Source organism: Carassius gibelio, chromosome B15 (assembly GCF_023724105.1).
Source record: "Carassius gibelio isolate Cgi1373 ecotype wild population from Czech Republic chromosome B15, carGib1.2-hapl.c, whole genome shotgun sequence".
Classification (NCBI taxonomy): domain Eukaryota; kingdom Metazoa; phylum Chordata; class Actinopteri; order Cypriniformes; family Cyprinidae; genus Carassius; species Carassius gibelio.
In genome coordinates, this window is record NC_068410.1 from 19,804,593 (window position 1) to 19,817,826 (window position 13,234).

Sequence of the window (13,234 nt, forward strand, 5' to 3'; positions counted from 1 at the left end):
CAGACATGTGATACTAGTGCTTGATCTTTACTCTAGCCTGCTGGCCTGATGAGGTTTACAAGCGATCGATGCTGATAAGCAGTCGGTATTTTCAGAGGAAGCTGGTTCTAGATCAGTGTCGTCTTGCGTTCCTCAGCAGCAGGAGAGATATTAGTCCTGGAATGTGTCGACAAACAGGAAGTGTTTTTCCTTATCCGGTCGGCAAGCTCCTGCTCATTCATCATCATCTCCACTGTTTGCGAATGCGGCCTTTGCACTCGGATCTGTCTCAGATTACTGAAGCGGTTTGTTTAGTTATCTCAGACTGACCTCCAACCAACATGTCACCACACAAACACAGGGACACAATGACATTTGCCTTCAGATAACAAATACTGAACAGTGTATAAAACTATCATAGTATCTAGAACTTTCATATCCGTTTTTTTTTTTTTTACATTCAGTTGTTTTACCTTCAAAATAATAACAGCATCATAGCGTGACAATCTTGAGTTCAGTTACTCTTTATATCAAAGGCAGTACTTTCCCAGACGCATTCTTCACACACGTGCATACAAATACACACAGCCTGCGACCCACTCCTTCCTCTCTGTGTTCCTCACGCTATACGACCATCAAGGTTGTTCAGGCGTGGTGACCCACAATCCCAGAGGATCACATTCAAGACAAAAGACCTCTGCAGTGAGAGAGAAGCAGGCCGGAAGAGGCCACTCAAGCACACAACACCAGTGCATATACTCTGAATGACTTTCTTATGTTACCCTCGCTCTCATACGACTACTGTATGTACAGTGGCCTTAGAAAGAATTTTGACATTTAAAAAGTGGATTGCAACAACTAAAAATGTGTTACTATCAGCTAGGCATCCAATATTAGGTTGGTCAGACAGGTTTCTGGATTAGTTAACAAGCTAATCAGCATCTATACATATATATATATATATATATATATATATATATATATACATATACATATATATATATATATATATACATATACATATATATATATATATATATATATATATATATATATATATATATATATATATATAAGTAACTTTGGAATTGTGTTGTAATTAATGGTAATTTATGGTTATCATGTACATTCACACGAGACGTATCAAAAATAATATGCAAGCACATTTTCACCACAGAAAAAAATCATGCATAAATATGTCGTAAAAGTCTAAATTATGAGATACTATGTCATTATTGTGGGAAAAAGTATAAATTATATACTAGATAAAAGTATAAAAAAATATTTTTATGTCAAAATTATGATTTGCCAAAACGTGTGTCGGAAATGAGCCTGTGTACAAATATCATTATGTGCACTATAACGTATAACGTATAATATGTTGTGTTTTGGCTCCACCTTATGGACATTATGTCGAGTGAATCTTTCTAGGATTTTACATTAGTCCCATAATGGGGGGTGCTGGCTAACAGTTTAAAACCTTTAAACTTTTATTTTCTTTTTAAATTATGCATTTTAAAATACAGTATCGGACAAAGAAATTTAAATAAATAAATAAAAATAACTACACACATCAGTGATATTTATAGGCTAACAAAATTAAATCTGATATAAATTTTGCTCCTTTTGTGTCTGTTGCCCTGAAACGTATCTATGGAGGATTAGACCTGCAAAAACAATAAATACATAATAGAAACTGTGGTTTGTGTTTTGACATTCCCCTTTTGTAAAACAATGTTGGCAGAATTTCTGTGATTTTATTGTACCAAATATTGAAAATCATTTTTTTTTATTTTTATGGAAATTTATATTACTTGGGATCTTAATAAGAAAAGCAAACTCACGTTTGCGTAAGGCTACGTCTTTTTTTTTTCTTCTTTTTTTTTTTTACATGCAACATTTCACATTCACAAATTTAAGTTCTCCTGCAATAAATAAATGAAATGAAACAGAGCATTACATTGATAGGTTACTATACGACTTTCTATAACACAACAATCAATTAAAACTTGGAAGTTTGTAAAGGTTTGTAGCAACTAGTAATAACTGTACATACATGTGTATTTGTGTACAGCCGCCTCTTGTGTATAAATGTTTGTTCTTTAATTTTTATTCTATCCCGTATAATATGTTCGTGTTCTAATGTGTATGTCTCTCTCTCTCTTTCTATAAAGACGCATACTGTACATCCCATCATGAGTAAGTAAAGATAGATGGCGCCACTGAAATCCACGCACACTCCCGCGAGCACGCGGCAGCGTCTTTACGCACACTCATCTGCAGTGTCAAAGTTTAGAGTTCGGGTAAAGGTCGTGTTTTGAGTTTACTCTCCTATACAAACAATGGCTTCCATAAGTTGGTTAACATGCAGGCGGTTTTCTTGGCTCGTGCGGCGGCCGCTGCTGCTGCAGTATGTTTGGGCTCCAGCGCGAGCAATACACCGGGGGAGCGCGCGACGCGCGGCGGAGAAAACCCCGCTGAACAGATCACGATCATCACCGGAGCAACAGTACTTCACAGCGCTAGACAGAGCTGATGCGCTGGTAAACACAGACAGAGTATTACTGTATAACAGTACTTCACTCAGTTAGAGCTGATGCACTGTAAACACAGACAGAGTATTACTGTATAACAATACTTCACTGAGTTAGACATTTACATTTAGTAATTTTGCAGAGGCTTTTATCCAAAACGACTTACAATTGGGGGATAAAAAAAAGCGATTCTTCTTAAAGAGGCAAACAGACACAGGAATTGCTTGTAATACCAAGATCGAGCAGTCTTTGTAATGTGGTCTTTGAAGGTCAGCTGGTCATTAAAGGTTACACCAAGATTTCTGACCTAAGTTGATGGGGAAATTGTAGAAGAGCCTAGCTGGATGTAGAAATCACACTGTAGAGTTGGAGTGGCTGGGAAGACAAGAAGCTCAGTCTTTGCCAGGTTGAGCTGTAGGTGATGTTCTTTCATCCATGCCGAGATGTCCGCCAGGCAGCCGGAGATCCGTGCAGCTACCGTTGGATCATCTGGTTGAAATAAAAGAAAGAGCTGTGTGTTATCAGGATTGCAATGGTAAGAGAATTCGTGTATCTGTATGATGGGACCCATGGATGTCATGTATATGGAGAAGAGGAGGGGTCCAGGAACTGATCCCTGAGGAACCCCAGTGACCAGTTGATGTGCTTTGGATACCTCCCCTCCCCAAGCCACCCTGAAAGACCTATCAGTAAGATTGTATTCAAACCAGCGAAGTGGAATCCCTGTGATGCCCAGTGATGAGAGCACAGACAGGAGGATCTGGTGATTGACAGTGTCAAAAGCAGCAGATAGATCCAGCAGAATAAGAACTGATGATTTGGAATCAGCTTTTGCAATACGCAGGGATTCTGTGACCGACATTAGCGCAGTTTCCGTTGAATGGCCACTCCTGAAACCTTACTGGTTAGCATCCAGTTTGTTGTTCTGTGAAAGAATCAATGATACCTGGTTGAAAAAACAACTCTTATGAGGGTTTTCGCTATGAATGGAAGGAGAGAGAAAGGTCTTTAGCTATCTGTAAGAGAAGTGTTTAATGTAGGTTTTTTGAGCAGTGGGGTAAACCGAGCCTGCTTGAATGCAGTGGGGAAGGTGTCTGTGAGGAGAGATGTGTTGGTGATGTGTGTAAGTGCTGGTAAAACTGTAGGAGAGATTGCTTGGAGGAGGTGTGAGGGGATTGGGTCTAGAGGGCATGTTGTAGGATGACTGGAGAGGAGAAGTTTTGATACTTCTGCCTCAGTGAGGGGACAGAAGGAGAAGATGTGGGTTATATCACTGGGTGTGGTTTGTTTGAAGTCCTGTGTGTGTGGGGCTGATAACTGACTACTTACTGTTCCGGTTTGTCTGTGAGGAATGTGGCAAAATCATCAGCTGTTATAGAAGTGGTGTGAGGTGGTGGAGGGGGACAGAGGAGAGAATTGAATGTTTTCAGGAAAAATGGGAGGGGGAAAGAGAGTCTAAAATTATGGGGGGTGAGGGCACACACGTAGCAAAATGTCTAAATCTAAATTAAATGAAGAAATGGTAAGAGATGTGTAGGGGTTTTACAAGAATGTTGTCTGCAATACAATTGCGTATGTTAATTAAGTCAAGTTGGTTGCCTGATTTGTGCGTGCTTGAAGTGGTAAGTCGTTTGAGATCAAATGAATCAAGAAGTGAACGGAAGTCTGTAGCACAAGGCTTGTCCAGATGAACGTTGAAGTTGCCAAAGACTAAAACCCCGGGAGTGAGGACAGCAGGCCATCCAGCTCCTCTAGGAAAGTGCCTAGAATTTGCCCAGGAGGGCGGTAAATTACCACAACCTGGAGCTTTATAGGAGCTGTTACAAATGAGTTATAATAGCATAGGGGAGAGTGGGTTGAGTATTTCCAATTGTTAGAAATGAGAAGACCAGTATCCCCACCCCGGCCAACCTGACGGGGGGCTGTGAGAGAAAGAGAAATAGTTAGAGAGAGCAGCTGGGGTCGGAGCTGATGCGCTGTTAAACAGAGTATTAGTAATGAATAATAGTACTTCACTGAGCTAGACAGAGCTGATGCGTTGGTGAACACGGACACAGAGTATTACTGTATTTGTTAAATTACAATAGTTCCTTTTTATATTACACTATTTAAGAAAAGTACTGTGGTACACTTAGTGTTTTTTTATGTTGTCATATGATTACTATATTCATAAACCATTTTATTAACATTGTATTCCAATTAATGTGATTATCCTATGATACTAGTACAAAATGAAGTATTATAGGCCTATATAATATGTCTCCGAAATTCATGGCATTACCCTGTTATTATACTGCATGTCAATAATACCATTACTAATTATAATGGTAGTACTGTAAATAATTTTTTAATTGATTTATCTGTTTGTAGACACTTATACTATTTTTTATTTGGTAGATGCTGCGGAAGTCTCATGAAACAGGTGAGGCCATTTGTCCAGCATTAATGAAACATGAATTAGGCATATTGAATTATAAAAAATCCTGTCATCATTTACTCACATCCATGTTTTTCCAAACTATGACTGTGTTTTTCTGTTTCTGTCTTTTTCTCATACTTTTATTGTAATATTTTGTCTACTATAAATATAGTGGAAAGTAGTAGGACTGTCGAGCTTTAAATAAATAAGTATAAATACACAAAGTATCTTAAGCCAAAATGTATTGCCTTTGTTTAAAGAACAGGCTACAAATCTGAAAGCTTTTTCAAGATCAGTTTGTGTACAATATGTGAATGAATCATTATTCAGAGTCCGGTTTTTAATTAATTGTTTGATTTATTTTCAGTCTAATTCATTTCAAACCGGTCTGTATTATTCAGTCAAGAATTTCATTTTAAGTTTATTACTCAAAGTACTTTAAATAAATTGTACAATTAATTTAGACTGATATTATTTCACTTTTATGGCGTTTTGAGGTCCTTTTGAAGCATGAAATTTGAAGTTTGTTGTCATTTATTGGGAACAAGCAAAAACATTATCAGATAAAGCAATTTTTATTTTTATTAATTTTTTCGCAGGATTTTTGTCCTGGTTCCGGAATGGTCTCCTTGCAACAGGAATTGGTGTTATTGCATTTGCACAGAGTGAAGTGGGCCGAGAGGCCGGACACGGTACCGTTTCTTTTTGTTTGTTGGTTTTTCTTTTAAACCATAGTCCTGTTTTGAACCGTTTCCTCCTTTCCTCCTCCAGTGTTCTTCATCCTGGGCGGAGTGTGTGTGTCGTTCGGCGGAGCGTCATATGTGACCAGTCTTCTGACCCTGAGGAGGATCATGCTCCTCTCGCGGATGACGGTGCTGCTCCACGCGGGCCTGGTGTCCGTCGTCGCCCTCTTCTGGCTGTGCGCGGTATCACTCTACATCGGCCGCCTGGAGTTGGAGATTATTCACGAGGAGGATGAGGAAGAGCACAGGGGAGATGAAGATGGGGAATGCGCCGAATGCAATGCGAGGCGCGAGAGACGCGGCGCTGAAGAGAAAGGCCAAGACAAGTGAGAAGAGAGGATACTCCGAGTTCAAATGGCCTTTTACACTGACCCACAGCCAGATTACTGTATTCACAAGCTGTTTAAACCGCTTTAAGAGAAAAGGAAACTGGTTTGTGGAGGTGGAGCATTTATCAACATAACTGTCCAGTACTCTAGTGCTTGATTTATCAGGTCGAGTGAGTTTTTGTGTTTCTAATATTCCTTAACAACAGCTGTCACACTGCGTGCGCACAAAGGGTCAGTGACATAAATACATAGTTTTCCTTTGCAAAATTTTTGATGTATTTGGGGTGTGTGTGCTGGAACATGAAACTTATCAGGCAAGTAGTTGTTCAACTGTTATAAATGGACATGCTCACTTTTTTATATAGTGACATGATTCAGAAATAACAGTTGTTGTTGTTTTTTGGGGGTAACTACTTTACACTAAGGTTTGATTTTCTAACATTAGTTAATGCATTCATATAAACTAATGATAAAAACTTTTTTTTTAACAGCATTTAGGAATACAACATACTTTAATATCATGGTTCATAATAATAGTACATATAATGTTTATGCTAAATACTATATTTAATTTATAATGTATACCAATTATGAGTTTTATCATTTAGATTTGTACATTTATAATTTAAATATACATTATATAATTTAGAAACATGTATTTGAATGTGGAGAAATGAACATTCATCAAGATGTGCTGTGAAAGTAAGTAACAAATTGAACCTTATTGTAAAGTATTGTGTGCTTTTATAATTCATGGTTTCTACATAGTATAGCATTATTTCATCTATTTAGGCCTCGTTCAGGTTGAGATTTATTTTTAAATGATTACCTCACGTCTCTCACACTTCATTCCTGCTCTAGCGGTCGCAGTCTTATTTAAGAAAATCACTCTTTGCAGATTTGAGAAGAACTTCTAGATGTCTTCTGGCTCATGGCTTTCACTAAACAGAGATGTCAGCACATCTTTTCTTTTGTTATGCATGAATCCAAAGTTTAGATATTGTTGGTATCTTTTTTTACAGCATGCAGTCGTGCTGTTTGCTGTTTTAGGTGTGTAGTGTCAGGGGTGTGTGTGTGTGTGTGTGTGTGCGTCATTCACTTTACTGGAGTGTGTCTGTGTTTACTAATCACTGAATCAGTGCACGCTGCACACTTGCAATCAGTCAGCTCTAGATCTAGATCAACTCGTATTTAAAAAATAAATGTCCCTATTCAGAGCAAATACACAAATCCTGCCGGACTACAAGAAGGAAGAACTCAACCATGTCATGCAAAATGTCCTTTACAGATTAAATTGTTGTCAACTGCTCGTTTTTCGTGTCTGTTATTTTGGATAAATTATTAGAGGTGCTAAAATAATTCAGGTTTAAACAAGTTAAAAGATCAAATAATAATTTGTGACCCTGGACCACAAAAGCAGTCATAAGTCACATGAGTACATTTGTAGCAATAGCCAACAATACACTGCATGAGTCAGAATTACAGATTTTTCTTTTTTGCCAAAAATCATTAGGATTTTTGTACATGATGCTTTATAAATTTCCTACTGTAAATATATGTATTTATATTCATAAATACATATATTGATTATTCGATTTTATTCGATTTTCTCAATATTTAGCCTTTTAGAACCTCAGATTACAGATATTAAAATAGTTGTATCTCGGCCATATATAGTCCGATCCTAATAAACCATACATCAATGGAATCCTTATCTATTCAGCTTTCATATAAATTGAATTACTGGTTTTATGTCACATTTTACTCATTCCTCAGATTGTTAAAATACAAATGCATTTACATTAATGTATTTACAGTAGAAAACTATGAGGCTCTGCTGTTTATGTATTATTTAAATATGATTATAATATTTTGAATGAGATTTAATTTTAGTTCTGCTATCTGCTTTGTAATTTTCTTAATTATTACATATTTCTATTAACTAATTTTCATTTAAGATTTTAAGTTTTTGTAATTTTGTACTTCAACTTATTTCAGTTAGTTGCCAAGTCAATCTTTCTCATTTTGGGTCAAGATTATAAATCTATAAAATATATCATTCTGCCTTATTTTAATAACAACACTAATTCGGTGCAAGATACTTCAACATCATAAACACTAAAATAGCCTACGCACATTTGAAATATAATTTGCTAAAAATGTAAACATGAATTGTTTAAATATGACAGTGAAAGGAATCCTTGCTAACTTTGTTATATATCCATATGGACAGATGAAACAAGAAAATAAAATTGCACAGAAAATGTTAGCAGACGATTTAATAAACAGCATTACTTTTACATTTTATAGATATATTTTAAAATGGTGTAATTTAATGTTATTGTAGTGCATCACTTGCCTTGGACTTCCATAGAAAGTGCATTACAATAAAATTGATTTCTGTTTGTTGATGTAAACACCTGAATAAGCTTCTTCCACCGTCATTCAGATCAGATCTGCTGGGTTAAAACCTTCAATGCTGAAGGTTTCTATGACTGATATGGGTTAATTAATTACAACTGGGAAATTGTAGTGACAAAAAAAGTTGTTAAATCGTAAAAAGTTCAAAACAAAACGTGAGTTCAAGTTGTGTCAGATATCAAGGGCAGGTGGGGTCTCCTGAGGGTGGGATTCATGGTAAACAGACAGACGTGTTGATCTGTATTCGTGTGAGGTTTGTTAATAGCGCCGGGGACTTTCATCAGTCGTTCCTCTTTTGTTTGTACAACTTCAAAGGGCTGCTCATTCATTTGATTATTTATTTTAATTCTTGTCATCCAAAAGATTTATTGTTGTTGATTTCTTGTAACAGTTGCTGTTGTTGTCATCAAACTCCATGTATGAATCCTCAGAGAAATGATGGCAATTATCTGTGCACATAAAAATGGGTTTAAGAATCGTCGTTGTTTGTGTTTTTGTAAATTAAAGAACACATTTAGAATTGTGTTTTCGTTTAGTTTCTTGAGTCCTGAAGAGGTAGATGACTGTCTTTGCTTTATGACTTTTGAACTGAGAGCCTGATTGGCTGAGGTTCATACTTCTACCTCTGTCATTACTTTTTTATTATTTTTATGTATATTTATGTTAATGTGAAATGCAGAACATTCTATAAATGTACTCTTTTAATACTGATGACATTCAATGTATGTTGATTGTGAGTGTTTATCACGAGGTTACAGACTATTTGTTTATGCATGACCTTCAGTGCTATTTACAGTACATAATGAGTCTATGAATATGTACATAAATGGGGACTATGCAAGCACATTTGTCTCCTGCAATTTCTGAGAAGGACAGGTTTGATGTTTAAGGTGGCGTGAATTCATCACTGACAATTAAGGTGGAAATGTCATGTTAGTGGCCTTTCGAGGTTAACAAGTTGACTGTGGCAGGAGAAACTTTTGAAACGGTAGCTCCCTACATCGCAATTAAAGTTTACATTACAGACCAGCTAAACTATACATGACAGGTAGCCTATACAAGTTGCGAAAAAGAAAAAAGTAAGTCTTTTTTTAAATGTATGACAATAATAAATTATAAGTACAAGCAGAGCATTCTTTATCATTTCTGGGAATCACACATTAATATACAAACAAATTTACACACACAAGTAAAGTTGTGAAAGAATTGAATAATTCTGGTTTGATTACGGATTTGTTTACGCCAAATGGTGATAAAGGTGCAGGTGTAATTTCCAGTAAAATTCTCAAATAAAATATGTATAAAAAAAATAGTTAATCTTTTTATTCTTGGAATCCAACAATCCAATACACATTGTACTAACATCTTATGATTCCTACGTTCTAAAAGTTTTAAACTAATTTATAAAATAACAAGTTTCCAAAAATTCCGGAAAGTTTAAAGAAATGTAAAAAATGTATTCCATTGGACTAGTTGAGCTAGAGAACATGGTGTTGCTTTACTTGAAATTCATTTCAAACTAACCACTCATTAAATCGCTGAAGATTACTACAGGAAACACTGTGAAATCACTTTAGTACACCAAGGCATGTGTAAGACCTTTAACAGAACCAAACATCATTGTTAACTGATTATCGGTATTAAAAACATTGCATGGTTCTGAATTTTATCAACTGATACAATTACATTATTGCCCAATACATTTGACCAAACTACATTCGACCAAAATCTGAGGCTGAGAAAGGAACATAACACTGCAGGCTACTGGTAAATGCCATTATCGCTGTTTTCCATGTTCGTGGAGAAAATATTTTTACGGGTAGCCAGTGTTTCGTATGCGTTTGACCAATCAGCGTACACTTATGTCACTGATCGAAAAGTGCGTAAATTGTTCTAGAAATTATGAAAAGTTTCCTTTGGTGCGAAAGCCCCTATTAGAGACATTTCACAAAAACCCATGATACATTTTCATTGCACTAAAAAGTCACTTCCAAACAGAGCATCCTTCTATCGGAAAGCATGCAGAATTTGTGGGAAAAACTTGAAAATGAAAAGCGCGCCCTTGGGCTTAATTCCAAATGAAATGACTAGATTTTGCCTGCAACATTTCTATAAGCAACAATAAATGTTTGCACTTTTACTTAAAAAGCTCTCTTTAGAAAACTGCTGAGCTACTGAAATAGAAATGTAAACCTGTATGCTACAGGTGCTTGTAGTTATTTCTGCTTGTAGTTATTTACGCCTCAACACTCAGAGCTAAATAGGGAAGTGAAAACACGTCAGACGTTCTCCATCCTTTTCTCGCCTGTTCTCCCACTCCTGCTTGTTCTGTGGCGTTTTGGTGCAGTTCGTTAGTTACTGATTCCGGCCGTGTTTCAGTGCAGCAGGCCCGCGGTCTGTCTGTCTCTCCCTCCCTCAGCGCACGCAGCTCTGCTTCAAATTCAGGGCGTCTACAGGGGCCGCCACACGGCTAAAGGGCATAGCGCCCAAACACACATCCCCACAAGCCAGACTTCACACACCTGCGTTACATGAACTGAGTTCATAATCGCACAGAGTGGCATTTCCATCACGCGGAATCAGTATGTTAAACCAAACTTAATTTGTTTTTGTCGCAATATGTGAATGTGCAGAACAAGATCATAGAAAGCCACAATGGTTTCCCTATTTATTGCCAAAATGACCCATAAAAGGAACTAATTCCTATTTATATGTCAAAAGAGATGGCCATGGAGGATATTTCAGAGGAGAAACTTCGGGTCTCAATCGAGTTATTGTATGCGTACGCATTCGGTCCAACCATTTGCCTTTTCTCCCCAACAACTCGGCTTCTTTAGTATGCAATTCCTTTAGTCGTCAAGAGGGAATGATCCTCACACTAATGAACTGAGGCCTGCCACTTGAATGTAAAACAGGTTTTAACCCGTCTTCAATGTCAGAGCCCCTCCCTGGGGTTCCTTGAAACAACACAACACCATCGCTAACACCAGCACGCTCCGCGTTTCAATCACAACGTCTGCCTTTGTCTCGACCCTCCGGCCTATTACTATGACAGCGGGCCGCTCACCGACTCCGCTTCAAAGACACGGAGCCAGAGTTATGAATCTGTACACAGATTATGATGAACGCCAATCAAAAGGCTTTATTGTGAGCAGAGCGGAAGAGTTGACAGAGTTGGGTAGCTTACATGTGCTCCCAGAGGGAGATGTTGTTAAAGCAGCTTATCACATCAATCCGATCCATGTTCTTTCATCTTTCCTTTCTTTTCCTCTTCTTTTGAACTTGTTAACATGGAACGGTGTGGATTACAAAATTTACACAAGATAATAGTCGATTGTTAATCCCTTTTGAATGTTCACTTTTCAAATCCAAAAGCAATCCCCTTCACGCCATTCAAGACAGTGACTTCAAATGTCTTAAAGTTTCTGAGCATGCAACTGGTGTACTTTCTTTGCCATTGTATTTTTTTAGGCTATTTTTTAAAAGGATCACTGCAAACCTGTACTTACTTAAAAAAAAAAAAAAAAAAAAAAAAAAAAAAAACACCAAACCAGACATTTTAAACAATGTGCAAGTTGAACCTTTTTCATGCTTTTACAGTGAATGAGGACAGAAGCTTTCAAGGTTTCAAAATGGATGTAAAAATGTCATTAATAGTATATTTTAGTACACTTAGCGTGAGAATAAGAATTTATTTTAAGTTGCCATTCTCTAAAAAGCTTAAAAACCACCTCTTTGGCACAGAAGTAGTGATGTACGTTTCATGAATGAATGTTTTTTTTTTTTTTTTTTTTTATGAAACTGCTTGATCTGGTTCAAAAAATTGGTGATTCTTTCACAGATTCATCTGGTTCGCTATGTTAACTGCCTCAGTGATCCAGTAGCACAAGACAAATGGTCTGCTTTTTTACACTTTATTATGCTTTTTGAAGCTTGAAGGCTTTAGCTTTAGTTTTAGTTTTAGTTTACTATTGGGGGTGGGCGATATGACTAAAACCTGATTTTATTTCAGTAGAACTAATAAATAATAAATGCCACATACATTCTTATCAGATTTATAAAAACACTGCATATTCTTCACGGTGTAAATTAAATTTGAAGTTACAAAACTGATTTAGGCAAGAGCAGTGAGGGATTCGCTCTCTTTTGTTGTTTGAACAACATGCATGACAGACATCAGCAACATTAGACTGCTGTTACTTTAAGACCTAATTTACTGTGTTTATGAGGATAATTGCAAAGATGGGCATTTTGACACAGACAAGTATGTATTTAACCGTTCAAGGCCTATAAAATGGCAAAAAAATAGCTCTGATCAATACTCCCATGCTATGTGCAATGTCTTCATGTGCACAAGCTTCTCTGGCAATACTTAGCCCGTGTGCGCATATAGTGAATGAGTTGTCTTTCGATTCTGTTTCAATGGCTTAAAATCACTTGCTTTTAAAGTGCAATGCTTAAAAATGCATGCAAACGATACGTTTTCATGACAACGTAGCACAGAATTGCCATGTGAGCGTGTATAGACAATGATAAGAGACTATAGTCAAGAATTTCTACTGATTAATCATGTCTGCCAGAATATCGCTCACTGAGCAACCAGTATCACTTTTTACTGATTTTGCATAACCAAAAAGTCACGGGTTTGGAAAGTGAGGGTAAATGATAACAATTGTTTCAATTATCATTATTTTTTCACCCTCATGTCATTCCAAACCCCTTTTAATTACTTTATTCATGAATCACTGATGCATCTTGACTGGTCAAGTTTAAATATGCAAAGTACAAAATGACTGCACAAAGAAATGC

General features: G+C 36.7%; 1 protein-coding gene across 1 annotated transcript; it reads left to right on the top strand.

Annotated features, from left to right (window-relative positions):
* Positions 1 to 2,227: 2,227 nt before the first annotated feature.
* On the top strand, positions 2,228 to 9,269 carry LOC127972808 (transmembrane protein 160). The gene is made up of 4 exons (XM_052576605.1): positions 2,228 to 2,522; positions 4,911 to 4,935; positions 5,532 to 5,624; positions 5,704 to 9,269. The coding sequence occupies exons 1-4, from the start codon at positions 2,322 to 2,324 to the stop codon at positions 6,003 to 6,005; spliced, it is 621 nt and encodes a 206-aa protein (XP_052432565.1). The 5' UTR covers positions 2,228 to 2,321; the 3' UTR covers positions 6,006 to 9,269.
* The last annotated feature ends 3,965 nt before the right edge of the window (positions 9,270 to 13,234 follow it).

Coding starts and splice junctions, on each gene's coding strand:
- LOC127972808 (XM_052576605.1), top strand. CDS start 2,322: ATGGCTTCCATAAGTTGGTTAACATGCAGGCGGTTTTCTTGGCTCGTG. Junction 4,936..5,531: donor GCGGAAGTCTCATGAAACAG/GTGAGGCCATTT, acceptor ATTTTTTCGCAG/GATTTTTGTCCTGGTTCCGG. Junction 5,625..5,703: donor GGGCCGAGAGGCCGGACACG/GTACCGTTTCTT, acceptor TTCCTCCTCCAG/TGTTCTTCATCCTGGGCGGA.